Source organism: Colletotrichum phormii (assembly GCF_030913505.1).
Source record: "Colletotrichum phormii strain CBS 102054 chromosome Unknown BDP81scaffold_25, whole genome shotgun sequence".
NCBI lineage: Eukaryota > Fungi > Ascomycota > Sordariomycetes > Glomerellales > Glomerellaceae > Colletotrichum > Colletotrichum phormii.
Window position 1 is genome coordinate 339,065 of NW_026851467.1, and position 24,972 is coordinate 364,036.

A 24,972-nucleotide genomic window follows, 5' to 3' on the forward strand; every position below is an offset into this window, starting at 1 on the left:
TTCAGTGCAGAGAACGTGTACCATGGAACTGAGAACCAGTTCCCCCCCCTCCAAAAGGGCCTTGCTTCATCATCACCAAGTGGTTGCAGGATAAGCCCCGTTTTCCAACAATGCCACAAGGCAGATTGCATTACCATAGCCAATCACCAACGGACAAGACATGTAGGCAATCAACCCATCGAGGCGTTATGTCCGGCTACATGTGACATTCGTGTAGAACGATCATTGGTTCATTTCCCATCGATTGAAAGATGACTGCAGCGGCGCAGATAGGTACTCGCATCTCGAAAACCAGGCTGTGAGCAAGTCTGCGCAAGTGCCGTGGCGAAGCCTTTTCCCTTCTTCCCCCTACAACCCTGCGAACCATCCTTCCAGAGAAATCGTAACCTCGGTCTGAAAACTCGCACAATACTCCTCGAGCAAACGAAAAGAAATGGAAGTTATTGGGGCAGTCGCAAGCTTCATAGCCATAGGTCAAGCTTTAGGCACCGCTCGCCATGTCGTCCACATTGCCCGAGCAATCCCAGAGGTAGAGAACGAGGTCTGTGGCAACAATATTATATCAACCTAATCACTAGAGATCTCAAGCAGGAGAAAGTTCGTGTGCTGACGCTTAACATGATATTGTAGGTCGAAGCTTTGAGATTGGTCCACGAGGAACTCGCCAGGGTGGGAGTCATTACCAATGATTCAAAATTCGAATCACCGATCCTAGAAAATCCCATGCTCCAGCTTACAGAATCCACGAGAAGGCTCGAAGAAATTCGAAAACGCTGCACACGATCACCGAGTGCCGGAGGCAAAGACAAGGTCAAAAAGACAGCATGGTTCTGGCTGCAAGGCGAGCTGTCCGAGTGTCGAAGTAAAGCGCGAGACGCTAGAGAGAACCTCCAACTTGCGCTCCAAATAACCAATACTCAAATCATCACGTAAGTTTCATGCCGTCAATAGGTAAACAGTGTAGCCTTTTTAAGCTGATAAAATCGCCTTGTGCTCTAGGAAGCTCGCTTTGCGCATTGAGAGCATGCAGATCGTTCCGAATGTGCAACTGCTTGAAAATTCTACAGGAACTGGAGACGCTGAGGACAGCTCAATAAACATGGATCAGAAGTCATCCTGTCGTATTGAAGACATGGAAACACTCCAGGATGACGAAACTCTACAAGCTGTAGCTGGGAAACCAGCTCAACAACTTTTACCGAATCCCCAATCATCGGCAACCACTGGCTTATCAACTACCGAGTCTTCGAGTGTTGTTGTCCAGACGTCAAGCTTTCTGCTCAATCGATGCCCAATTCCATGTTGTTGTCAATGCCACGCTTCGAAGCGAATCTCGTACACTCCCACGAGATGGGCTCGAAGCTTGGTGTGCAGTCTTAATCTCAGCTTCAACGGTCATTTGACTTTCCGAAACAGCATAAAATGCACCGAGGACAGCTGCAGAAACAGAGCAGGGACATCAATGACAGTCGAGTATCAATTCCCGATTTTGGCTATGTTCCAGAGCAGTTCAAATGCAAACCTTAGTGGGCGTTACGACTGGGCTGCGAGTGTCACTTAGGCCTGCCAGGATTCTCCCCTTTGATTCGCGGTTTTGGCATTCCACTGATGTTGATTCTCCTTCGAGTTCGAGAGTGGCAGTTCAACAGTGGATGCTACACAATGGAAAGGTGTTTCCAGGTGACGCAAGCCCTGACGGCGGCACTGCCTTAGAGGTAGGCCTTCCATCATTTGTTCCTGCTGGCACACGCATGATTAATGAAACAACCAGTGGGTTATACTAAAGGGATCAACTGAAGTAGTCCTCTATTTATACCAGATCTGGGAAGACCAAATACTGAAAGGAAGCTATGATGAGTAAGTTTGTCAAAGTTTCGAAACCAGTAGGTTCTGAGGAGTAGCTACAGATTGACCATCTTTGTGATAGCTGTTGGTTCTACGAGGCGCACCGTATAATTGCAAACAATCCTTCTCTACCCGAACAGGAGATGCAAGTCCTTTGCCGAATTTCGTCTGCTGGAGAATCGATGGTGAATGCCAGCCAAACCCCGCTGCATGATGCCCTTTTCAAGGGCGATTTCGACGCTGCTATTCGAGCTGCAGAAAACTTCAGTTGGGCCATAGATCAGCGGAACTATGAAGGCAATACTCCGTTACATATCGCTGCAACACAGGGCCATCTTGAAAGCGTCAAGCACCTCGTGCATCTAGGATGCGATATCAACGAGGTCAACTGGATGGGTCGCACTGCTCTAACGCTTGCTTCCATGAACGGCCATATTCTCACGGTGCAATACCTGATTGATGCTGGTAGCTGGGTGAATGCCACTGACAGAGAGGGCCTCGCCGCGATGGCTGCTGCTGCCGTACAGGGGCACAAAAATCTTGCAAAAGTCATTCAAGCCCTAATCTGTGCGGGGGCATTGGTAAATGCTACTGACAGCCAGAACAAAAGCGCCCTACATCACCTAACGTCGCTTCGCCACGACCTCTATACCATCCAAGAGTGCTTGAGAATCCTTCTGGAAGCCGGCGCTGACATCGAATTACAAGGCCTCGATGGAAAAACTCCGCTTTTGGTTTCGATTGAGAAAGGAGATCACGCTGGCACACAGTGCCTCATTGAGGCAGGAGCTAAAACAACATGCTTAACACGCCAAGGCCAGGGCTTGCTTCACGAAGCAGCGTGGTTTGGAACCACTGAGCTGCTTCGATACCTTTCAACCCTGAATTTAACGGCCGCAAACACGGACTTGCTTGACGAATACGAAGATACGCCTTGGGATTCCTGGATTTACTCCTTGCATGTGCGGGATTGGGAACGTGGAGGAATCTTAAAACCAAACCCAGAGCGACAAGAAGCTTTTGTTTCATTGTTCATATCAATCAGAGACAGGAACTTGACTGCTGATATAGAGCGACTGCTCTGGCTACTCCAATACGTGAGAGACAAGGACCAACGAGGCGCTACGGCTGCTCTAAGCCCTCTGATCAAGCAAAAAGAAGAGTGGAAGCAATGGGAGATCCTCGGTACATACAAAACCATTGGTTTGCAGATCCGAGAACAGGTGTGGGAGGCAGCTGTGGAGTCAGTTGAAGAGGTTGTTGACATGTTACGAGAGAAAATGGCCGCTTCTCCGTGGGACACCAAATCGCGCTGGGATCTCTGGAGTGATACAGAGTCAGAAGACGAGGATGAATTTCAGACTGAATCCACTGGATCTGAAGATGAGGAGTGGGACGACGCTGCTGGTGACGACGATGACGAAGAATGAGGTGACACAGTTGAATTGAAAAAGCAGAAGGGAGTTTCGGGAGGCAGGAAATTAGTACATATGGATAGTTTGAGAGTTCTCCCAATACACATTACATTTAAGCTCTAAAGATACAGCCGAGTTGAAGGCATGTCAAGGAACACAAATCAAGTAACCTGTCTCGAACGGAAACTAACCAACTTCTTTGCTAAGTGCAATCTTTGGCAAACCAGCGCTTTATCCCACCGGGTGTTCTACACAATATTCTGTGTGAAACGAAAAGCCATCCCCAACACAACATACCTGCATTTCATCTTGAGTAGATCCATATCAATCGCGTTCTCGATATTGCTCATCTATATGGAGGTACAGTTGCTGAGTCGATTCAGGGTTGTTCAGTGTCCCCGAGAGCTCGCACGTTAACGGCAATGCCCGAGATAGCAGGCCATCAATCGCGAGTCTAACCACATGTCCACCTCCCATTAAACAACCAGAGCCATGACGCTCAGAAACGCGGAGGGTCATGCAGTCCCTGACTACCATGGCATCGACCGTACTTAAGCTCCAAGCACCCACTCAGATGTTCACCTCCCATTATCCATGCCTCCGTCCTCGCACCACCGTAGGTAGTCCAAGATGCAGCAGTGATCCACACGACACGTTTCCGAACGAACCAGATTTCTCTCTTTGACACACCTCCTCCATATCCCCGGTCCCATAGTCCCAACACAATAGGCCCTAATGCCACTAACCCCAACCTAAACCCAGCACTTTCCATTCCCTCGGGCCTTGGCACGCGGGGCTCCATTTCCCCATTTCCACAGTTTGGGTGCTGTGGGTTGCTGCTCTCGCTCCAGTTGCAGTGGCTGACCAACTCCAACCTCTCCAGTGGCGGCGGATGTCGGTGGTGGTGGTGGTGGTGGTGTTGGTGGTGTTTCGTGGTCTCGACTGACTCTTGTCTTCGCACGCTATCTCCTGCTTATCCTCCATACGGCTTGTCTCATCGAACCCCCCTTGCCCTTATCCATTCCCATCGACCGCCTCTTTCTTTCTTCTCCCTTCGGATCCTAAATCTAACCCCCGAGAACCCCGCTTTTGCTGCCCAGACATGCGGCTCCGACTTATTGGAATCCGTCGCAATCTGGTCCCTTCCCCATGGGTTCTTCCCCAGAACGCACCGGATCTCAAATGTTGCCCATGCTGATCCAGTTACCCCGGATTCGGGGATCAGTCGTAGACATGACCTTTTGCGTGGGGTATCAACGATGCAACAGTCTTGAAAAGTTCATAAATACCACGTTTCTGCTGATTGTCCAGCATTTTGGGTTGGTTTTGACAAAACGAAGTAAGCGGCTGTGACTCCATCCTCGGTTATGCTTATTTCTTAGACCGCAACTCTCTTCACCGCAGAGTTTAGCCCCGCCGATCCCTCTTGATTTTGACAACCCCCCCTTTCCCCGAAAAACAGACTTTGCTAGGTGCACAATCCGGTCCGCGCACGATATCAATATCACCAAATTTACAATGGCCGCGAGCGAGAAGCGTTCTCCTTCGGTGGAGCGCGAGGAGCATGCCATCCATACCGTCGATAGTGTGATCATGGACGAGAAGCCCATTCCTCAGGATGAGGAGAACCGCGACTGGACCGGGTCTGCGAAGAAGACCGATCCGGAGGAGATCAAGTTGGTGCGGAAGCTAGATTGGCGGATCATGGTAAGCCCTCTAATACCCCTAGATATCACAAATGCTCGTTTGGAATCTAACGACTCTTTTGAACAGCCGACACTCTGCATCATGTACTTCTTGAGTACGATTCCCCCGCTCGATGTCTCATTGTCACAACATATGAACTGACCAATCAGACTACGTCGATCGCAATGCCATTGCCCAAGCACGACTGAACAACCTGGAGAAGGACTTGGGCATGTCGGGAACACAGTTCAACACCACAGTTTCGATGTAAGAATCAACACTCTCCAGAGCATAAGTGGTACAGGGGAAAAAGGAAGGGTTGCGACTAACAACCTACAGTCTCTTTGTGGGTTATGTCCTGATGCAGATTCCATCCAACATGTTGATTACCAGGATTCAACCTGGCATGTACATGAGCGCGTGGATGTTGATCTGGGCTGTGGTCTCAGGTAAGGAAACTATCAGACAACAAAGTTCTCGTCGAGTCTAACAGACGTCTAGGTTGCACGGCACTAGTCCAGAACTACGGAGGTCTTGTCGCTTGCAGATTCTTCCTCGGTATCACCGAAGCTCCCGTAAGTTACGACAATTAGCATCGAGCTATGAGATCTCTAACTTACACGGCATAGTTCTACCCAGGCGCGACTTACATGCTATCAATCTTCTACACCCGTAAAGGTCAGCATCCCCTCCCCTCTCCAGACTCCATCCAACCCCTAAACCCATCAACTAACACCCCCCAAAGAGGTCGCCTCCCGCATAGCCCTCCTCTACTGCGCCCAAATCCTCGCAACAGGCCTCTCCTCCCTCATCGCAGCCGGCATCTTCGCCGGCATGGACGGTCTCAACGGCATCGCAGGCTGGCGCTGGCTCTTCATCGTCGAGGGCGCCGCCACGGGCCTCGTCGCCCTCTTTGGCTTCTGGCTCCTCCCCAACACGCCCCTGACGACGCGCTGGCTCAACGACCGCGAGCGCGAGCTCGCGCACTCCCGCATGGAGAAGGATAAGCTGTCCGACTCGGATGATAAGAAGGCTTCTGCTATGGATGGATTGAAGCAGGCTGTGAGGGACAAGAGGACGTGGTTGTTCTGCTTGATGCAGAATTTCCATTTGAGTGCTTGCAGCTTCAACTCTTTCTTCCCTGTGCGTTTTAATCCTCGTATCGCGGTTGGTTGAAGGTGCATGGCTAATATAGAACAGACTGTTGTCAAGACTCTCGGTTTCAACACGACCGTCACCCTCGTCATGACCTGCCCGCCATTCATCTTCGCCGGTGCCGCGGGTATCTTGTTCGGCTGGAGTTCCGGCAGACTTCACGAGAGAACATGGCACATCACAGTAGGCCTCGGTGTCGCAATTCTCGGCTTCGTGGTGGCGGCCTCAACACTCAACACAGCGGCCCGTTACGTTGCCTGCTTCATCTTCCCCATGGGAGCTTATGCCGGTTAGTCCTTGTCTTTACCCTTTGATCTATGGACAGTTTGCTGAAGTTTCGTGTAGTGAACTCCGTCATCATCGGCTGGGCATCTTCGACGCTGTCACAAACCAAGGAGAAAAAGGCAGTCGTCCTCGCCATGACCAACGTCGGCGGCCAGATTGGCTACATCTACGGCGCCTATCTCTGGCCCAAGAGCGACGAGCCCCGCTATGCCATTGGTTTTGGCGCGTCCGCTGGCTTCGCCTTGCTATCGATTCTCTGCGCGTGGTGGATCCGTGTCTTGCTTGTCAGAGAGAACCGGAGGATTCGGGCTTCCACATCGGAGAATGTGAACTTGTATGGATACTAGGTGACATAGCAAGAGCTTGTTGTTGTAGAAATTCGATGTCAGCTGTGTCATTATAGCTCCTTTGCACAGAGATATAGACCTGTTTAGCTGCTGGGACTGCAGGGAGCTACGCTGCCATCGTGAGCGAGGCATACGAGCGTCAAACATTCAACATGAACCCAAAGAACTCATCTTGATCTCGATGAAGGAGTTTTTTCGGTATCCGTATGCGACTCATAAATCATACAGCTAGCACGTTCCGTCAAATACTCTGACTGACTATATATGATAGGGGCTGGGAGCTGTGGAATGGTTATCCCTTTCCAATGATAGCATGTGCCGCAGTATACTCGTTAATACAGCGAGATAAATTATTGTCGTCATCAAACTTCAACTGACAGAGTCCTCCAACTTTCCCGGTGTTATCAAATCTCCTTCTGAAGAAGACTACAAAGCTGTGGAGGGAACGTGAGGGAGATGCACTTGAAAGGTGTCGGATTGGAAGTCCAATTCGGCCGCGAGTAGGGGCAGAGCATGGGCCACCTCGAGGTGGTACACTTAGACCTCGACTACCCACCCAACCTCCGGTTGGAATCTCCCTTCTACTCCTTACGCAGAATCAATCAATACAGAGATATTGATACTTCGTCACCCCCAGGACCCTACGGTTCGAACCAAATTCCCTGTGAAAGGAATACCAACAAAAGGTTCATTCACTCCAGCTATCTCGCACGCCTTTTTTTGCCTACCTGCCAGTCCTATGGCCCTGGACGGAAGATGATGTCGCTTCAATGTCAGGAGTCAATAGAATCGACAGGTGATGGAGCCTAGAGATCTACTCTGTTCTGAATACCGTCTGCAATACAGCGATGACGAAATGTGATTCGATGCGAGCTCCCTCCACACTCAACCATGTTGAACCAAATGCGCAACATCACGTACACGAAACATTGAATCGATCACTTGGATTGAGCAACACGAGGTGTAGCTATCGATCTCACCTTCTGGCCGATTATGATCGGAGATCCTGGCACTATCATACGGCAGATACGTTTCGCTGTCACAGAAATCAAGAAATCAGCATTGCCATCGAGCTACTCTCATGACACACCATCCGCAAACATTGAATGAAAGCCGCCGTGACGTGTTGATAGATGCAGTAACTTCGAAAGATAACTAGCCTAGAAAAATCGAGACGACGCGATAACTCCGATCAACGTATCATGCGAATGCTCGACAGTCTGAACTTGAATTATGCGTGGCATCATCTGCCACAGTTGATTCAGGGGTCCCGCCACACTGATCAAATCGACTTGTCGGCTGCAGTTCACTGCCCGCTGACGACTAGGACAACCGTAATCTTGGTCCGTTTCAAGCCTGAAATGCAAAAATGCCAATGGTTGAGTTGTCAAGCATCGGGACAAAACGTTAACTGGTATGACGTTGAACCTTGGTATCCTCCCTCGGGGTTATCAGGGACGACACAACTCATGCTATGGAACGAACCCGCCGGTAAGGCCAACGCGTCTTCGCGTTTAAAGTGTGCTTGAGTGGGCGGCCTAAACCAATCATCCATACAGATACCATTCGCCTTACGGGGCGGGCCGGACGTGATCTGGAGAAATGCATCACCTTATTCTTGTGCTTTAAAACCAGGCTTTTAGCGGCACTCGCAGCGTTTTGCCACGAATAATACACAGGCCGAGGTTTCCGGGCACATGCACGACCAGTCATCACACGACTCGATCGTCCCCCATTGAGACAGCATCAGCCTTGACCCATCTGAACAGCTTGCCGTTACCAAGTTGCGGGGGCGGAGCTCGACCGGTTCGGATGGTCCTTGCTTGTCCTTAGACCCGTGGCGAGGCCTATGTCCGATCAGGTACGGGTCCGGGAGAACCATGTCTTAGCTCCGGATCGTTCAATGGGGCCGTAAATGAGCATTCTACCTGCCGCGGGCTTACCGACATCAACATGACTTGTGTAGAGTTGGGCGTCTACCTACATGAAGATGAAGAAAGTTGAGTCCAAGGCAAGACCAAAAAGTCTGCACGTGAATTCCGAGGCTGTCGATGCAGTTGACTGATTGTCAAACAAAACAGAAACTTAATGGTCATTCTGCCAAGACCGTGCTGCTGCTGGTGCGCAGTCACGCAGCAGTGCAGACCCTTCTCCAGGTTCATCATCCGTTGTCAACGGTGGGGAGAAGCTTCTGCCGAAGGGAAGAGACCTGAGATGGTTGCGCTATTCCCATTAGGGTAGTACTTTTGGCTGTGAGTCCGGGTCATCGTCGGATCTCATCATGGATAGAACTGGAGCGGTTGTGACTTTGTCAGACGGGTGCTTATTACTGATGCCGGAAAAAGACGGAGGTCGGCAGTGTCTTCCTCTCCCAGCGATAGCAGCCCGCAGCTATGTGAACTTGTGGAGGGATGGGCGTGCCATCGGGGCGATCCCGGAGTCCGACTGAATGCTATAAAAATGAATTGGTCCGACTGGATGCTAAATCACCAAGACCCGGGGTTTTCAGGCTCAGGCTGACGCACAGCTCTGAGAGGGAGCGGGTGTGGTGCGGGTTGCAGGGCCGAGCAGAGTTGGCTGGATGTGGTGGACTGTGGCTGGGCCGGGTGTGGGTTTTACGGGCGGTGCGTTTCTCGCGTTGCGCTGCGTCTGCTTGGCTGCGTGAAGGGCGGTAGGTAAGATTGACTGTGGGGGTTGATTCTAATGCTGGTGAGCGTTGCCCGGTTGGGTAACGTGATTTGACGAGTCACGTTGTTGAGTGCTTCCTGTCCCGTTTTCGAATTCGCGTTCGTATTATGGATACGGCAGACATATTAGTAGAGAAGCCGGCGCAATCTGGACAATTCTGGTTTTATACAGTAATAGGTATGCGGGCTCGAGGCAAAAACAGGCATCGAAAAGACCATGTGCCATGTCGCCCGTTATCCAGCAACTCTGATAAAGGGACTGCTGTCGCTGTAGGGTGATTACGTCTTGCGTTTGGAGGTATGTCGCATCTTTGCATCGATACTTGGCGAAAATTGAGGAAGAACAGGATGGATGCCATCATCCTTGTGTCTCCCCGAAGTTGCTGCCGCCTGCCGCCTGTGAATAGCCGCCACTCGGGGTGGTCGCATCGCTGTGATGATGCGCCAAGTTTGGCACTTGGGGTTGCTAATGGAACACATGGCGGACAGTAGCGACGGATCCGGAGAACCGGTATTGGGCCGTGATCGCGTGTTCCCTGGTAGGAATTCAAGCGTCACCACACGCATCGGGGAATCAAAAGCCTCGGTCCATCGTGATCCAACACTGCGAATGTCGATCTCAGCCGCCGACATCTATCGATAATTCGATATCGGCCAAAGTTCCGACGGGTAGTGGAACCCCGAGACCACGGAGCCGTCATGAATTCCTCGGGAAGAGGCACCCGTGACGATATGGATGATGTAGGTAGGGCAAGGCCGCAAGTGGCGGGGTCGGACTCGGTGTTCGTCCCTGATGGTGGGATATTGGTTGCTACTGAAGCCTCAACGTGAGGGCTGTTCCTAGAGAGCTTTCTAGACCACTTGGTGGTTTCCTATTTGGCTCGTCTGGTGTGAGGACGGGAGGCTTTTTTGCGAATGAAGGCCCTGGCTTGTGACTAGACTTTACGTGGTACGCCGTCAAACGTCGCTTAGGACGAAGGTTAGATCGTCTTGGTGTTGGGACGAGTCAGCAGACAGACGGTGGTCTCTGAGCTCTGAAGGGCAACTCTAGGGTCAGAAAGTCGGTTGTTTACTCCTTCAGTGGTGAGACTGCGCTATGACGTTGTCTCGCGGCGACTGCTGTTGATAGTCTGGCGTTGCTGTGCTGCCATCATGCCATGTGGATTGCGTGACCCGGCGAATACTACAAGGGGAAGAATGTGCCGTGAATCTCGGAGTACTGATGCAACCCGTCCGGTACGCCATCACGGTCGGAGTGGATGACTCCAGTCGGAACCGGAAGACAGATCTCGGACGAAGCTGATTGATTAATCTAGACGGGTTTACTGTAGTAGTTTGTCGAACCCGTACTCTACGTAGTAGGAAGTATTGCTCAAAGTGTGCGATGTTGAAGCGCCAAACGGGTCAAATGCGCCGTGACCCTTGGGCCCTGGGCCGGTGGGCGAGGCATGTGGGAATCCGTGTGATGCAGATCTGGCGGACAGGTCTGCGGTATGGCGGCGGGCCAGGGGTGGGTGCGTTTGCCGTAAATCGTCGTATATCGGCTGCGCTGATCGCCCAGTTGGAACGGGCTGCGACGTGGCCAGGATCGGGTCAAGACGCACGTTTACCGAAGAGAGCGTGAAGACATTTACGGCCTTGTATTTGAACACTCTGTCTGTCTTTCTGCTGTTTTGATGAGGTTAGAGATATTCACAGCATTGGTCTCTCGTACCATCAGGTCAATACACAGAGATCGGCTTGAAAGACAAAATGCTTACCGCGAACTTCAAGCTCCATGGTCATTTGTCGCGGGCAGGACGCCTAGCTGGCGTAAGATTGGACTGGTGAGGATGAATTGGTGAGACGAATTTCTCCCGTCGAGACTCGAGAGTGCGAGGTGTCAAGCGGCAGCCCAACCGTGAGCCGTCAAGCGTTTTCGGTGGCCGGTGACGGATGGCGAGTCCCGGCAGGCGCAGGTGTGGGGCCCGTCGGGGGAAAGCAGGAGCCACCATTGCCAGGCTCACCTGGCACCTGCCGCCTGCCTGGGCCGCTGCGGGTTGTCGGGGTGCTCGAAGAACCCGAGACAGGTAAGCACCACGCTGCTGTGGCTGCCTCGCTTGCGGCTCGTTTGGTGTCCACCCCTTTTTTTTGTGGTCAAGCGAGCGGTAGTGTCGACGAGTGGCTGCCTTCTAGCTCCATGTCAAATTTCCAATTGGACGCCGAGCGGGTCTTGCTGCTTCTTCAATGGGCCACTAAGGTACGGGGATACGTACTCTGTGAGTGGGGCCGCCCGAGGGAGCGGGAACTTGTGAACTCTGGCAATCTGGGAAAGAAGACACTTTGCGGGCGAGGAAGGAAGGTGCTCGTCCAATTGGCAACCACGATTCACGAATGAACCGAATGAGAAGAGAAAGTTACGAACGTCGCAGGAGCCAACAGGGGACGCTCCCTCCTTTCCTGGTGGAGATCATTTTGCTGGTGCTCCGTTCGTACTACGTAGTGTATGTACTACGTATGAACATCCGTAAATCGAAGCAGGGCCAAGACTCATATTGCTGCAATGCTGACTGTCTGCGAACTGCAAATTGTTTGCTTTGCTAAGATTTCATGTACGTACCTCAACCAGATGGAAAAAGGAGTCTTGATCACACCCGATAGCAGGGCTGTGCCGGCCTTTCGTGCCATCCATGTCACCTGTCGGGGATAAACACACCCTCAATCAACCTTCTTTCACCTAGTTGCCGATACAGTTTGAGCAGCCTCATTGGATGGTCGTCGGGCTGATAGGGCATCTCGAGGGGCAACCCAAGTCAATTACGTTGTGCCTGCCATGATGTTGGGATATGGAGGGGAGAACAAGCTCAAGCTGATGCTTACTTGTACACAATAGGTACTTGTGATAGGTACTCCAAGAGTTCACGGCGACAGGGTGGGCAGTCTTACACGGAGAGTTGGCGTTTCGAGAGTGCGAAATGGCACATGCGAGCGAATACACCTGTGCCTCGTTATTCATTGCCTGATCTGAATTTGCGCCATGGATAACCGTAATGAGTTGAGATTGGCAAGCCCACAGCCTTATTGTGTTGCTGGCATTGGGTTGCTGCTGTTGGTGTTCCTATTATCCGACTTGAGATGCCAATTGTCCCCTGGGATTGGATGTAGCCTGCAGCTGCGTCCGTATGCAACTGCACGCAAACGGTAACCCGTTGACGACGTGTTACGAGGGCTAGACTCCCTGGCGTCTCTGTCTCTCGATCTGCTACCCAAATGGTATGGCTTGCGCCGGGACGGGCAGTTGGTATCATGGCCTCGGGAATTGACAAGATGCCGATAGGGACCAAAGATTCAAGGATTTAACCACTGGCGCGGCGCAGTCTACTGTCTCGCAGGGCATTGTTCCGGGCCCCTGCTACGATTTGATTGTTGGATCTTGGGGTGACAGAGAGACATGCAGCAGACGTTTCTTTCTCTCTCTCTCCCTTTTTTGTCTGGGTTGGTGAGACGGAGTACTGAGTACCAAGACCCTGTGTTTCCTGTAGGTGCTCCATCTACCTTAGTCTAGAGTGGATCGAAAAATCAATCTGTGTACCATCGTAATATCGGACTTGATTTGTCTTACGGTCGACTTTGTGGTGTTGTATCCGGACGACTTTCAATGTCCGCAATCTGCTCTATAGAAACTATAGAAATTGTGGACTGCATGTGGCGGTAAACCTTTGTGAATATGGTTAAGGTATGGTTGTTTGCTGGTTCCGTTCGAGAAAACCCCCCCCGCATATCAGGTGGACGGGGCGACTACGAGTCAATGAGCATAGAGTTCGTCATTAACTCTGCGCCGTACAGGCTGGTCCCTGACTCTGGGTGATGGGCGATGAAGTCTCGTGGTGTAAGTCCAGTGCTGCAGACCTTCCAGAGCAACTAGGTGCTGAGAGGTGGGAGTGTGATGTTTTCTCAGCACCGGCTATATTCGACCGAATACACGTGGCAGTGGACCAATTTCGACGTAGCTTACGCCCTTGCCCGCGGAGTTTGGACTCTGGTAAATGTGCTCAAACGGTCAGAGTCATCTGCCAAGTCGAGGCTGAAGTGGCGATCTCCAGCCAAAGTCCGCAAGTCTTTGCGCAAGAAAGCATCCGCACCTGCTCGAAATACACCTGACACAGGGTGCCGACCGTCGATTCGGCGGACGTGGTGGGTTCTTCCCGGCGGGTTAGCACCTTCCATGGAACTTTACCTACCTTAGGTACGGAGTGCCTGCCCGCCCATTTCAATTTTCAACAGAGTGAGAAATGGAAGAGAAAGAACGAAGAGCTAGAGGAAGGAGCTAGGGGTTCTGGAGACTTTGTGGGCCCCGTCGAGAGTGAGGTACGGCGATACTTCAGTACTGTAGTACGTACCTCGTATCTATGAGCTGCAGGCAGCATATCTTTTGCTCTGTTGCCGCGTGGGAAGGTACATCACCCATCGTACTTTTACTTCCATCTGCATATCCCTGCCTGATACGTACTGGCAAATACACGCCAGCGGACATCCATTTCGGGACGTTTCGATTTTCTGACCTTGGCCCCATTGGATCTGGAGACTTTTCGGTGCTTTCTGCGGAGGGTATTCAGTCTTTTTTGCCTTGCGGAGGACCCAAGTACCTACCTTCTGTGAGTGTGTGGTGGGTATTTTTATTATTATTATTATTATTATTATTATTATTATCTGATTTTATTCCAACTGCTTTGTTTTGCTATTTTATTTATTCTTCTGGTTAAACTAGAAGGTACACACACACTACGAAGTACTCATTTGCCTGCCCCATGCTCGCAGCTCACCCTCCCGGCCCAGCTCCATTCCGTCCCATCTTTCCCACCGTGCTCCTTGACGCCGTCAATTGTGTGTACCTTTCATCCTGGTCACCCCGAACTGCTGGGATCTTCTTTCTTAATTCTCGCAGCCCTCCCACCATTACTTTCTTCATCTGAGGTGCTTCTTTTACCCCTTCCTCTTCCGTCACTTTCGACATCTTCTCTCCCCTCTCCTCCTCACTTCCCATTTTTCGCGTCGGTCCTTTAATCGATACCCTTCCCGCCAGTGTATCTTCCTGGCTGGACTCTTAGTACCTAATACCGAAGATAATCAAGTGACGGCGCCGTCGTTGAATCGACGTTGCGACGAGAGCAAGAAGCAGCACCCTCGAATCTGTGCCGTGCGGGTGGTGACTTGTACACCCAGCAACACCAACGGCACTACCGACGAACAAGCGCAACTTCTCGACAATTTGGGATCGCGGTTGAGTCCGTTCCCTACGAATATCCGCCAACATGGCTTTCGCCGGGATGGCTTCTATTCCCAACTACGACAGCACGGCACAGACGTCTGGTGTTCCCATCAGCTCGGCCCGCAGCAACCACCACGAAGAGGAGGATATCGCTGCCGCCAACCAGAACACCGTCGACACGGCCGCCACATCCATCACCGAGGTCGCAGGGAGCGACAAGGCCCCCAAGAAGTCCTCAACCCCTTTCGACAGCGATAAGATCTCTGCCGAGGGTGAAGATGAGGATTCCGAGATGGAACGCCGCCACTCGCTGGTGCAGTCGCTCGCACGCAAGTACTCTCACGCCTCGGCTACCGGCACCGTGAGAGGAAACCCCTTCTTCGCCGATGAGTCCTCGCCTCTGAATCCGAACTCGCCCGACTTTAATGGCCGCGCTTGGGCCCGCGCCATGGTCGACCTCGTCCAGCAAAACGGCGCCTCCTTCCGTACCTCTGGTGTCGCTTACCAGAACCTCAACGTCTTCGGCTTCGGCCAGGCCACTGACTACCAGAAGGATGTTGGAAACATCTGGTTGGGTGTGGCTGATATCGCCCGTAAGCTTACCGGTGGAGGTGGAAAGACCAGAATCGACATTCTTCGCAACTTTGACGGTCTCGTTCGCAAGGGTGAGATGTTGGTTGTCCTAGGTCCTCCCGGTTCTGGTTGCTCGACTTTCTTGAAGACCATCGCGGGTGAGACTAATGGTCTCTACACCGACGATACCTCCTACTTCAACTACCAAGGTAAGTGGCGGAAACGTCCTAAACTAAGCTTGCAGGGGTTCACCGTGCATGGCGTCGAGTTTCCTCTCACGCAAGACATCACGACCGCCACTTGGTGTAGCATCGTGTAAAGCGTTCGGTGCTAACAGGGCCTAGGAATGACTTCCAAGGAGATGCACACCCAGCACCGTGGTGAGGCCATCTACACCGCCGAAGTGGACGTCCACTTCCCTCAACTGTCTGTGGGCGACACCTTGACTTTCGCCGCCCGCGCCCGTCAACCCCGCCAGCTTCCCAAGGGTATTAGCAGCAACGACTTCGCCCAGCACCTGAGAGATGTCGTTATGGCCATGTTCGGTATCTCGCATACCGTCAACACCCGCGTAGGAAACGAGTATATTCGTGGTGTGTCCGGTGGTGAACGCAAGCGTGTCACCATCGCCGAGGCTGCCCTCTCCGGCGCTCCTCTGCAGTGCTGGGACAACAGTACCCGTGGTCTGGATTCCGCCAATGCCATCGAGTTCTGCAAGACCCTCCGCCTCCAAACCGAGCTCTTTGACAGCACGGCCTGTGTATCCATTTACCAAGCTCCCCAAAGCGCCTACGACCTCTTCGACAAGGTTGCCGTCTTGTATGAGGGTCGCCAGATCTTCTTCGGCAAGGCCACCGATGCCAGGCAATATTTCATTGACCTTGGATACGACTGCCCTGCCCGTGCCACTACCCCCGATTTCCTGACTTCCATGACGAGTCCCCAGGAGCGTCACGTCCGCCCCGGTTGGGAGAACAAGGCACCCCGTACCCCTGACGAATTCGCTCTCGCGTGGAAGAACAGCGCCAACTACACTGCCCTGCAGGCTGAGATCGAGGAGTACAAGCAGACGCACCCTCTCAACGGTCCCGACGCCGTGGCTTTCCGTGCCTCGAAGAAGGCCCAGCAGGCCAAGGGTCAGCGTGCCAAATCTCCCTTCACCCTGTCCTACGCTCAGCAGGTCAAGCTTTGCTTGTGGCGTGGATTCAGACGTCTGATCGGTGATCCCAGTATCACTGTCGGTTCGCTCATCGGAAACATTGTTATGGGTCTCATCATCGGAAGTGTCTTCTTCAACTTGCAGCAGGACACCCAGAGTTTCTTCCAACGTGGTGCCCTCCTTTTCTTCGCCTTGCTCATGAACGCCTTCTCCAGTGCCCTCGAGGTAGGTTTTCAACCCGCTGATTAACAACAAGTGATTCGTGAGCTAACCTGACATTAGATTCTGACCCTGTACGCCCAACGTCCCATTGTCGAAAAGCACTCCCGTTACGCCCTGTACCACCCGTCCGCCGAAGCCGTTGCATCCATGTTGTGTGACATGCCGTACAAGGTCATGAACACAATCGTCTTCAACCTGGTCCTCTACTTCATGACGAATCTGCGACGCGAGCCTGGAGCATTCTTCTTCTTCCTTTTAATGTCCTTCTTCACGGTCTTGACCATGTCAATGATTTTCCGAACCATTGCTTCATCCTCTCGAACCCTGTCGCAAGCCATGGTGCCTGCCGCCATTCTCATCCTGGACCTCGTCATCTTTACTGGTTTCGTCATTCCCATCGACTACATGTTGGACTGGTGCAGATGGCTCAACTACCTCGATCCCCTGGCATACTCTTTCGAATCCCTCATCGTCAACGAATTCCATGGTCGCAACTTTGCTTGTTCGGAAAGCCAATTTGTACCCAGATCTATCGTGTCTGGATACGAAAACCTCCCATCCGCCCAGCGTGTGTGTAGTGCTGTCGGCTCTGTCGCAGGTCTCGATTACGTGAGCGGCGACGACTACGTTGGTTCTGGTTTCCGCTACTCGTATGCCAACCGCTGGCGCAACTTTGGTATCCTCATCGCTTTCATGCTTTTCTTCCTGATGACCTACATGGTTACGGCTGAGTTGGTCTCGGAGAAGAAGTCCAAGGGAGAAGTTCTCGTGTTCCGCCGCGGACACAAGCCCGCTGCCCTCAACGAGAAGCACTCTGACGACCCTGAGGACATCCGTGTCGGACCCGTTACCACTGCCGACCGTGCCCGCATCAACGAGAAGAACGATGGTCTCATCGAGGAGCAAAGGTCCACCTTCCACTGGAACGACGTCTGCTACGAGGTCCAAATCAAGAACGAAACGAGGCGCATTTTGGATCACGTTGACGGATGGGTCAAGCCTGGTACTCTGACTGCCCTCATGGGTGTGTCAGGCGCTGGCAAGACGACGCTTCTGGACTGCTTGGCTGATCGTACCTCCATGGGTGTTATCACTGGTGAAATGCTGGTTGATGGTTACCATCGCGATGCTTCTTTCCAACGCAAGACCGGTTATGTCCAGCAGCAAGATTTGCACTTGCAGACTACCACTGTCCGCGAGGCTCTCAACTTCTCTGCCCTCCTTCGTCAACCCGAACACGTCCCGAGACAAGAGAAACTCGACTACGTTGAGGAGGTTATTAAGCTGTTGGATATGGAAGAGTACGCTGATGCCGTTGTCGGTGTTCCTGGAGAAGGTCTCAACGTCGAGCAACGTAAGCGTTTGACTATTGGTGTCGAGCTGGTTGCGAAGCCTCCTTTGTTGCTCTTCGTTGATGAGCCGACTTCCGGTCTTGACTCGCAGACTTCCTGGGCTATTCTCGACCTCTTGGAGAAGTTGACCAAGAGTGGTCAGGCCATTCTCTGCACTATCCACCAGCCTTCCGCCATGCTTTTCCAGCGTTTCGATCGTCTTCTTTTCCTTGCCAAGGGTGGCCGTACTGTCTACTTCGGTGACATTGGTGAGAACTCCAAGGTCATGACCTCGTACTTTGAGCGTATGAGTGGCATGACTTGCCCTCACGATGCCAACCCGGCTGAGTGGATGTTGGAAGTTATTGGCGCCGCTCCTGGATCCCACACCGATGTCGACTGGCACCAGGCTTGGCGCAAGTCTGAGGAATTCCAAAGCGTTCAGGCCGAATTGCAGAGACTGAAGGACGAGCGTGGTGTTCAGACCCCTGCTACCCACGACAAGGGCAGCTACCGCGAATTCGCTGCCCCCTTCTTCGCCCAGCTCAAGGAGGTCACCCACCGCGTCTTCCAACAGTACTGGAGAACCCCCTCATACATCTACGCCAAGGCTGCGCTTTGCACTCTAGTCGCTGCATTCATCGGCTTCGTTTTCTTCAAAGCTCCCAACACTCAGCAGGGTCTCCAGAACCAAATGTTTGCCATCTTCAACCTGCTTACCGTCTTTGGCCAGCTCGTCCAGCAGACTATGCCTCACTTTGTTATTCAGCGGTCCTTGTACGAAGTGCGAGAGCGGCCCTCCAAGGTCTATGGCTGGAAGGTCTTTATGCTCAGCCAGATTATCGTCGAACTTCCCTGGAACACCCTCATGGCTGCTATCATGTACTTCTGTTGGTACTACCCCGTCGGCCTGTACCAGAACGCCATCCCCGCCGACCAGGTTACTGAGCGTGGCGCATTGATGTTCCTGTACCTGCTCGTCTTCCTGCTGTTCACATCGACCTTTACCGACTTCATCATCGCTGGATTTGAGACCGCCGAGGCTGGTGGCAACATTGCCAACTTGCTCTTCATGCTTTGCCTCATCTTCTGCGGTGTGCTCGCTAGCCCCGATACTATTCCCCGCTTCTGGATCTTCATGTATCGTGTATCGCCATTCACGTACATTGTTTCAGGCATGCTATCCACGGCTGTCGCCAACACAGAGGTTGTCTGTGCTGCCAACGAGTTCCTCCACTTTGATCCTCCTTCGGGACAAACCTGTGGAGCCTTCCTCCAGGGCTACATCATGGCTGCCGGCGGCTACCTCCGCGAGCCCAACGCCACCACTGACTGCCAGTTCTGCACCATTCAGGACACCAACGTCTTCCTGGCCAGCGTCAAGAGCGATTACAACGACCGCTGGAGGAACTTTGGCATTGCCTGGGTCTACATCATCTTCAACATCTTCGCCGCCCTGGGCTTGTACTGGTTGGCGAGAGTGCCAAAGAAGGGTGGCCTCTTTGGGAAGAAGAAGACCGAGTAAGGAGGTTATCACAGCAAGAGTTTTTCTTGATACGAAAAGGATGAGAAGAGAATGAGAGAAAATGACACAAATATTGGAGGGACCATGTGTGTATGAGCGAGCTGATTAGAGAGGAGAGCTCGGGTGCAAACCTGGAGGACGTTTTGTGAAGTCCATTGCAGATTGATGTATCTGTGTGGCATTTGTCCACTATTCGGATGGATGGCTTAAATATCCATGTCATCTGTACTTTGTTGATATCCTGCAGGTGGGGGATACTGTAGAGATGGTATATCCCCAATTCTCCTTATTGTTACTCTTAATAGATACCCAGAAGCAAGATTCTTGATCAAACGAGACTGTGCCTGACCTGTGTTTAGACACGGATTGTGCATTCGCGGTGATTGCCTGGGGAGGTGTCGAAAGTGCAGTGAAGGTGTATTAAAGGAGAGGGGAGATGCTCGCTTTTAGGATTGATTCCAAAATCTGCCTCGCGCTGCTTCCTAGGCATGAGTTAGAAATGCAGTGCACTTCATGCAGTCAGCACATCAGGCAGCTCAAGCACAGCCTGCTTTCCTGGGCGTACATTTCATGCCTTGATTGTTTCTGGGCTTTCTGTGAGGCAGAATCAGAGTAAGGCGGAGCTGAAGAAGTCTTTGCGGGATTGAGTGGAAGTTGAGAGTGGGCTGGAGAGCCTAGTGTGCCAGTGTAAGGTACTTACTAGATAGGTACTCACACGCGAACTCCCTCCCCCTTCTCCTTCGCCCCCACTTGCGACGCGTTCAGCTCTGACCGTGAGCATGGCACATCTTCCTATAATTTATGATATTAACGGCATGGCAGACATGTCGTGATGAGTCATATACTAATGCTATGTTACGTGCTTCCTCTGACTACCTTACAAAAGTAACCCTTTAACTGTTGCGAACATGAGGTGTCGGCTCGACGTAAGCTATGAGGATCCCGTTTGCAAGAGGTTATAAACAAGCTAGATTGACGGGTGTTCAAGAGCTCTCCGGGGCGGATTAAAATGCAGTGAAGAATGACCTCTCTTGCCTGATCTGGTCTGGTGGCATTGCAACCTGCACTCTTCTCGTCATGTCTCACTTCATCCGCTTGAGCACGCGGTAACTCGAGGGATGGCCTCTTTTAATTTCTCGAATCGTCTTGTTAACTCCCTAATGAGCTCTGCGTCGTGGAACGCTTCATATCCACAACATCCCCAATTCACTTGCTACACCCACCCTGCGCCCCAATAGTATACGTAGCCCCCCGATTATCATTCGACCCCGCAGTCCCTTTATCTTGGCCGCGAGCATCCTCAATAGTAAACGTACCCGCGAGGAAATCATTGAGGTTCGCCGAGGTGTTGATGCCGTTGACACGGTCGATGACGTGGCATTGCTCGTCTTGGCAGCAGCATTGCGGTGTGCCTACGAAACTGGGCGTGCCGCCTTCGATGGCGTCTGGGTCTCTGAAGATTTGGAAGGTTTTGCACTTTTTGGCTTGTCTTTCGGCTGGAGGATTGGTTAGTCTTTGGGTTGAGGAGTGAAGGAGGGTGGGCTGTGTACTTAGGTCTCTGCTTGGGAGGACTGATGAGGCGACTAGGGTTGCGGTAATGAAAGGGAGGATGTAAGTGCACTTTATTTTTTTCGAAATGTAATGAGTTTAGACTGCAAAAGAATGGCTTGAAATGGCTACAAAGCTTGGAATGGCCTGAAAGATAGACTTGAGACTGAGAGATAGACTTGAGAGGTGAGCATTCCTTTCATCGTGAATAGGCCAGTATGAAGCTTGTCTATATAGTCGCCAGGCTCAAATCCCGAGTTCTACCTCCTCCTCTTGGCTTGTAAGTCCGACGGTGTTCATCGTCTGAAATTGTCATTTCACCCCAGTCCGCCTCAAAAGCTCGGATGATAGATCTGGATCCGAGTCAGTCAACCAGGGGCTGTTCAGCCAAAAAATCTACTGAACTGGTCTTCAAAAGCTTAATTCTCGGAAAACCGGAAGCGAATGCTTAGTTAAAGTTCAAGGTACTATCAAGGAGAAGTTTGAAGGCAATACCATACAAGAAAAAATTGCTCTGCCCGCCACGTTCCTGGGGTATAGCTTAAACGCGCACGTTTGCCAGACTATCCGGTTCTAGAACCCCGATGAGAATGACCCCATGGAGCAGAGCCACGATGGTTCCAGGTTGATGATAACTAACTTTTGACTATCGTTGCAGATTCTAATGTACGCGTATGAATCTCACCATTCTGAGAGCACGACACGGGGCGTTCCGGTCGGGGTTGACTACTTTACCTCGACTGACTTAGACTTCTTCCAGAAGATCTGCCCACGGTACTAGGAGATAGGCCATAACCTATCCTCCAAACGACAAACTACCTCTATTAGGAAACCAGATGGTTATAACGGACCTAGGGCACCAGTGGGAACTAGGGATGGATAGAACACATAGTAGCTCACGAGCAAGACTTGGAGGACGCCAGGATACGGCGTGTACTGTATAGTATATAGCTGGAGCCTACGACCCTCCACGCCACATACCCTTCGGGAGGTCTGCCGCAAGGGCGACTGCGCCTTTGCCGCCATGGCGTTAAATATAAAACAAACAAACAAACAAACAGTAGAAGATCGAACACCCTTTAGGTTTGACATGTGTTATGTGATGCCATTGGTGCAAAAAGTGAGGAAATGTGCTCGTGTTCATCTGGTCTTTCTTCGTGTCATAGAGACACAGGACTGGACACCATGTTACACGTAAATGTTCTCAACCTTTGAGTTTCTGGCATCTCAGCCTACTCGGTTGTAGCCGCCGTGGCCAGAAGCTTAAGCAATTTCATTTAAGAGAAAATAGTTGCCGTTCATCCGTAGGGGCTATTGCGGGAAGTTGTCAGAGATGAAAGTACATGCCGCCTTGTTCGATAGCAAATGGATGATTATGTGCGTCCCGTGGAAGCTACGACAACATTGCAGAGGACTTTTTGATCGCTGCGGATACGCGAGGTTCAGGGTTGACACTGGGAAGACTTCTCAAGCCGGTATTGCCATGAGTCGTCCGTAGCAAAGCGTCTTCGTAACGAGTGGGTCTGAAGTCTTGACTCGCAAGTCCGACATTCCGACCTAATTAGCCCGCGAAAGCCCTGGAATATTCTGAAAACTAGTGCGTCGCAAGTTGACTTGTTTCTGAGTCGGCCTCAATAAGGGAATACCGGAACATGTCGTCTTGGGTTGAGATGCGATGCGGGCAAAGAGCTTAACGCATACTTACATGTAGGTAGTTTGGTCTCTACGCAATTGTGGTGTTGAAGCCCTGAGGCGGGGTAAGAACGCAGTGAAAGTGAAACAGGGCAGAGGCGCTCACGACACCACTGACATTGGCAATGACACTACGCAGATCCTTAATGCAATGCCCCTCAACCACTGTGATCCCCTCCTTGAAGGTCAGAAAATCGCGGTGAAGGGAGTTTTCGCCACACTTCGTTGCCATGGTGGTGGGGGGTCGGAGAGTATCCCCCAAAAGGAGACATTGACTGAATGAAGTCCTTGGGGGGGTTAAAGTTGCAGTGAACCCAAAAAGATTTGCACCACCAGAGATTAGCGCCATCGCGGCGGGACTCCGCCACGCTCACACATGTCCCAGCCAGAAAGGCATCATGCTCTAGACGATGTCGTGGGTAGGGTTGAGTGTCTGAGTCTGGATCAGGTCTGCTGCTTGTGAGCAACCTGAAGTATGGTCAGCCTGTTCTTGTTCTCTGTCCTGGTGTTCTGGACAAGGATTCAGCCAAACACAAATGCGTTGTTACGAGTAGACGAGACTTCGTTGCCAGCTATTCATACTGCGTTTATTTGAATTGGGTAGCGGGAAGATACCGAGATATTCTTCATCAAATATTGATATTTTCGTCCTATCTAAAGATTCAACGAGTCGTGGCTAAGCCCGATTATTTGCTCGTTCGTCAATGGTAGACTCTCCGGATTAATCAGCTCCACTCGGTCTTAAGGATGGTAAGTCAACATACCCACTTCCTGGCCCCCCCCCCTGTTTCTGGCACCACAAAAACGATGGGATCACAACCCAACCTCCTCATTACTAATAACTATTGATCCTCAACCTCACCCACTACAATACAACTGCCAGCCTCACTAGGGCAATCAGATTCGCTGGATTCAGCCGTGATCACCTCCTTTTCACCCGCTTCGATTTGAGCTCGGTGGATATCCCTGATGTTCGCGAACTTCGTATTAGGATCAACTTGAACAACCTTCCTCTTCCTCACTGCAGCGTTGGTAACTTGAGCCCTCAGAAGGGCCAGTTGCTGGTGGGCAGTTGCCAGTTGCCAGGCCTGCTCTGTGAAGCCTTTTTTCATCTTCCTGAACAGCAGCCGTTGGGTGCTGGTATCATTGTCGAGTTGAGTGTATAAGTGTAGTTGACCGCTGAGCTCTGCCAGCTTCCTGGGTGTCGACCAGGCCACTACAGAGGTGGCAGAATCCCATGACTCAACTGGGGTAGTTGGTTGACCATTGTGGCATCTCTTTCTGCCCTGGCTGGCTGGTTTGGGGGTGGTATGTTTGGTAGGAGGGGTGGGTAGTAGTAGGGGGTTCATCAGGGGCTTAACCATAGCCACAGGGTGTAGACCAGTCCATTTCTAACCACTTTTAATATTTAAGACTGATAGACTAGCAAGCCGAGCCTTCTGGTAACAGTCCAGGAAGTTCCTTTTGCCTATAATGGTAGAGTCGTTTCATTGAGATAGGTAACCGAGCTCCTTCCGATAGGCTGCCTTAACTGGGCTGAAGACAGACTGGTCAAGAGGTTGGAGGACGTGAGAGGAGTGAGGTGGTAAGAACACTAAATGGATGTTGTTCATATAGCAATTCCACATGAAGTCTGTCGTCGTATGACTCCCATGCCCATCCACAACAAGCAGTCGAGCCTCCCCCTCAGTCTCAGGGATAGTCTGGGGGATAAACACCTTCTCCAACCACTCAATGGGAGTTAAGTCTGTAGTCCAGCCATTATCTGTTGCTGTGAACTCCCACCCATCGTATGGATCCAGATGTAATGGAAACCACTGCTGTTGGATTGTCTTCCCCTTGAAAATGATAAGAGGACGAAGTGCCCTGCCCAGGGCTGAGATACACTCAATGATAGACACCCATGCCCTCGACCCAGGCTGTTTCTTGCGAACAGACGTCGTCTCAGCCATGCCCAACACTAACCCATTAGCTCCCTGGCCCTCGAGGATGCCAGTCTCATCCATATTATACCTGTTGGCTGGTTTGATGTCCTTGATCTCAGGGATAGCAAGGAACTTAAACCAGTTCCTAATGACCTCAGTGGATGCCCCATTAACGCGTCTAGAATCGATAGAACGACTTCTCTGAACCTTAATGATAGGGTTCCTTTTAATAAAGGCATGGATCCAGCCTTTTCCCAGTGGTCTGGTATCCCCAGCAGCAAGCAGGACTCGTTCGGCGAATTCCTTTACCTGTTGGTGCGTTGGTGCGA

The 24,972-nt window shown here is 51.7% G+C and overlaps 5 protein-coding genes across 5 annotated transcripts; 3 read left to right on the plus strand and 2 right to left on the minus strand.

Moving 5' to 3' along the window:
- Positions 1–1,514: 1,514 nt before the first annotated feature.
- Positions 1,515–3,275, plus strand: BDP81DRAFT_464766 (pfs domain-containing protein; the record flags this gene model as incomplete). The annotated part of the gene is made up of 3 exons (XM_060594194.1): positions 1,515–1,715; positions 1,772–1,857; positions 1,928–3,275. 3 exons carry the CDS (start codon positions 1,515–1,517, stop codon positions 3,273–3,275), a joined length of 1,635 nt encoding a protein of 544 aa, XP_060440203.1.
- Positions 3,276–4,332: 1,057 nt separating this feature from the next.
- BDP81DRAFT_357825 (major facilitator superfamily transporter) lies at positions 4,333–7,092 on the plus strand. The gene is made up of 9 exons (XM_060586343.1): positions 4,333–4,967; positions 5,034–5,061; positions 5,117–5,213; positions 5,286–5,395; positions 5,448–5,521; positions 5,576–5,624; positions 5,692–6,089; positions 6,147–6,390; positions 6,447–7,092. Exons 1-9 carry the CDS (start codon positions 4,779–4,781, stop codon positions 6,731–6,733), a joined length of 1,476 nt encoding a protein of 491 aa, XP_060440204.1. The 5' UTR covers positions 4,333–4,778; the 3' UTR covers positions 6,734–7,092.
- Positions 7,093–10,497: 3,405 nt separating this feature from the next.
- On the minus strand, positions 10,498–12,404 carry BDP81DRAFT_475135 (uncharacterized protein; the record flags this gene model as incomplete). The annotated part of the gene is made up of 6 exons (XM_060594725.1): positions 12,280–12,404; positions 12,116–12,227; positions 11,676–11,859; positions 11,427–11,543; positions 10,771–11,088; positions 10,498–10,732 (listed from the first exon to the last, which is right to left on the minus strand). Exons 2-6 carry the CDS (start codon positions 12,192–12,194, stop codon positions 10,498–10,500), a joined length of 933 nt encoding a protein of 310 aa, XP_060440205.1. The 5' UTR covers positions 12,195–12,227; positions 12,280–12,404.
- Positions 12,405–14,711: 2,307 nt separating this feature from the next.
- BDP81DRAFT_330675 (ABC-2 type transporter-domain-containing protein) lies at positions 14,712–19,478 on the plus strand (the record flags this gene model as incomplete). The annotated part of the gene is made up of 3 exons (XM_060585435.1): positions 14,712–15,450; positions 15,586–16,625; positions 16,683–19,478. 3 exons carry the CDS (start codon positions 14,712–14,714, stop codon positions 19,476–19,478), a joined length of 4,575 nt encoding a protein of 1,524 aa, XP_060440206.1.
- Positions 19,479–20,535: 1,057 nt separating this feature from the next.
- BDP81DRAFT_410111 (uncharacterized protein) lies at positions 20,536–22,052 on the minus strand (the record flags this gene model as incomplete). The annotated part of the gene is made up of 3 exons (XM_060589102.1): positions 20,536–20,974; positions 21,878–21,962; positions 22,008–22,052. 3 exons carry the CDS (start codon positions 22,050–22,052, stop codon positions 20,685–20,687), a joined length of 420 nt encoding a protein of 139 aa, XP_060440207.1. The 3' UTR covers positions 20,536–20,684.
- Between the last annotated feature and the right edge of the window lie 2,920 nt (positions 22,053–24,972).

Bases quoted from the DNA above. Each gene is read 5' to 3' on its own strand.
- BDP81DRAFT_357825 (XM_060586343.1), top strand. From the start codon at position 4,779: ATGGCCGCGAGCGAGAAGCGTTCTCCTTCGGTGGAGCGCGAGGAGCAT. The intron at 5,214-5,285 runs GTAAGAATCAAC...AACAACCTACAG, and splicing joins TTCAACACCACAGTTTCGAT to TCTCTTTGTGGGTTATGTCC. The intron at 5,522-5,575 runs GTAAGTTACGAC...TACACGGCATAG, and splicing joins TCGGTATCACCGAAGCTCCC to TTCTACCCAGGCGCGACTTA.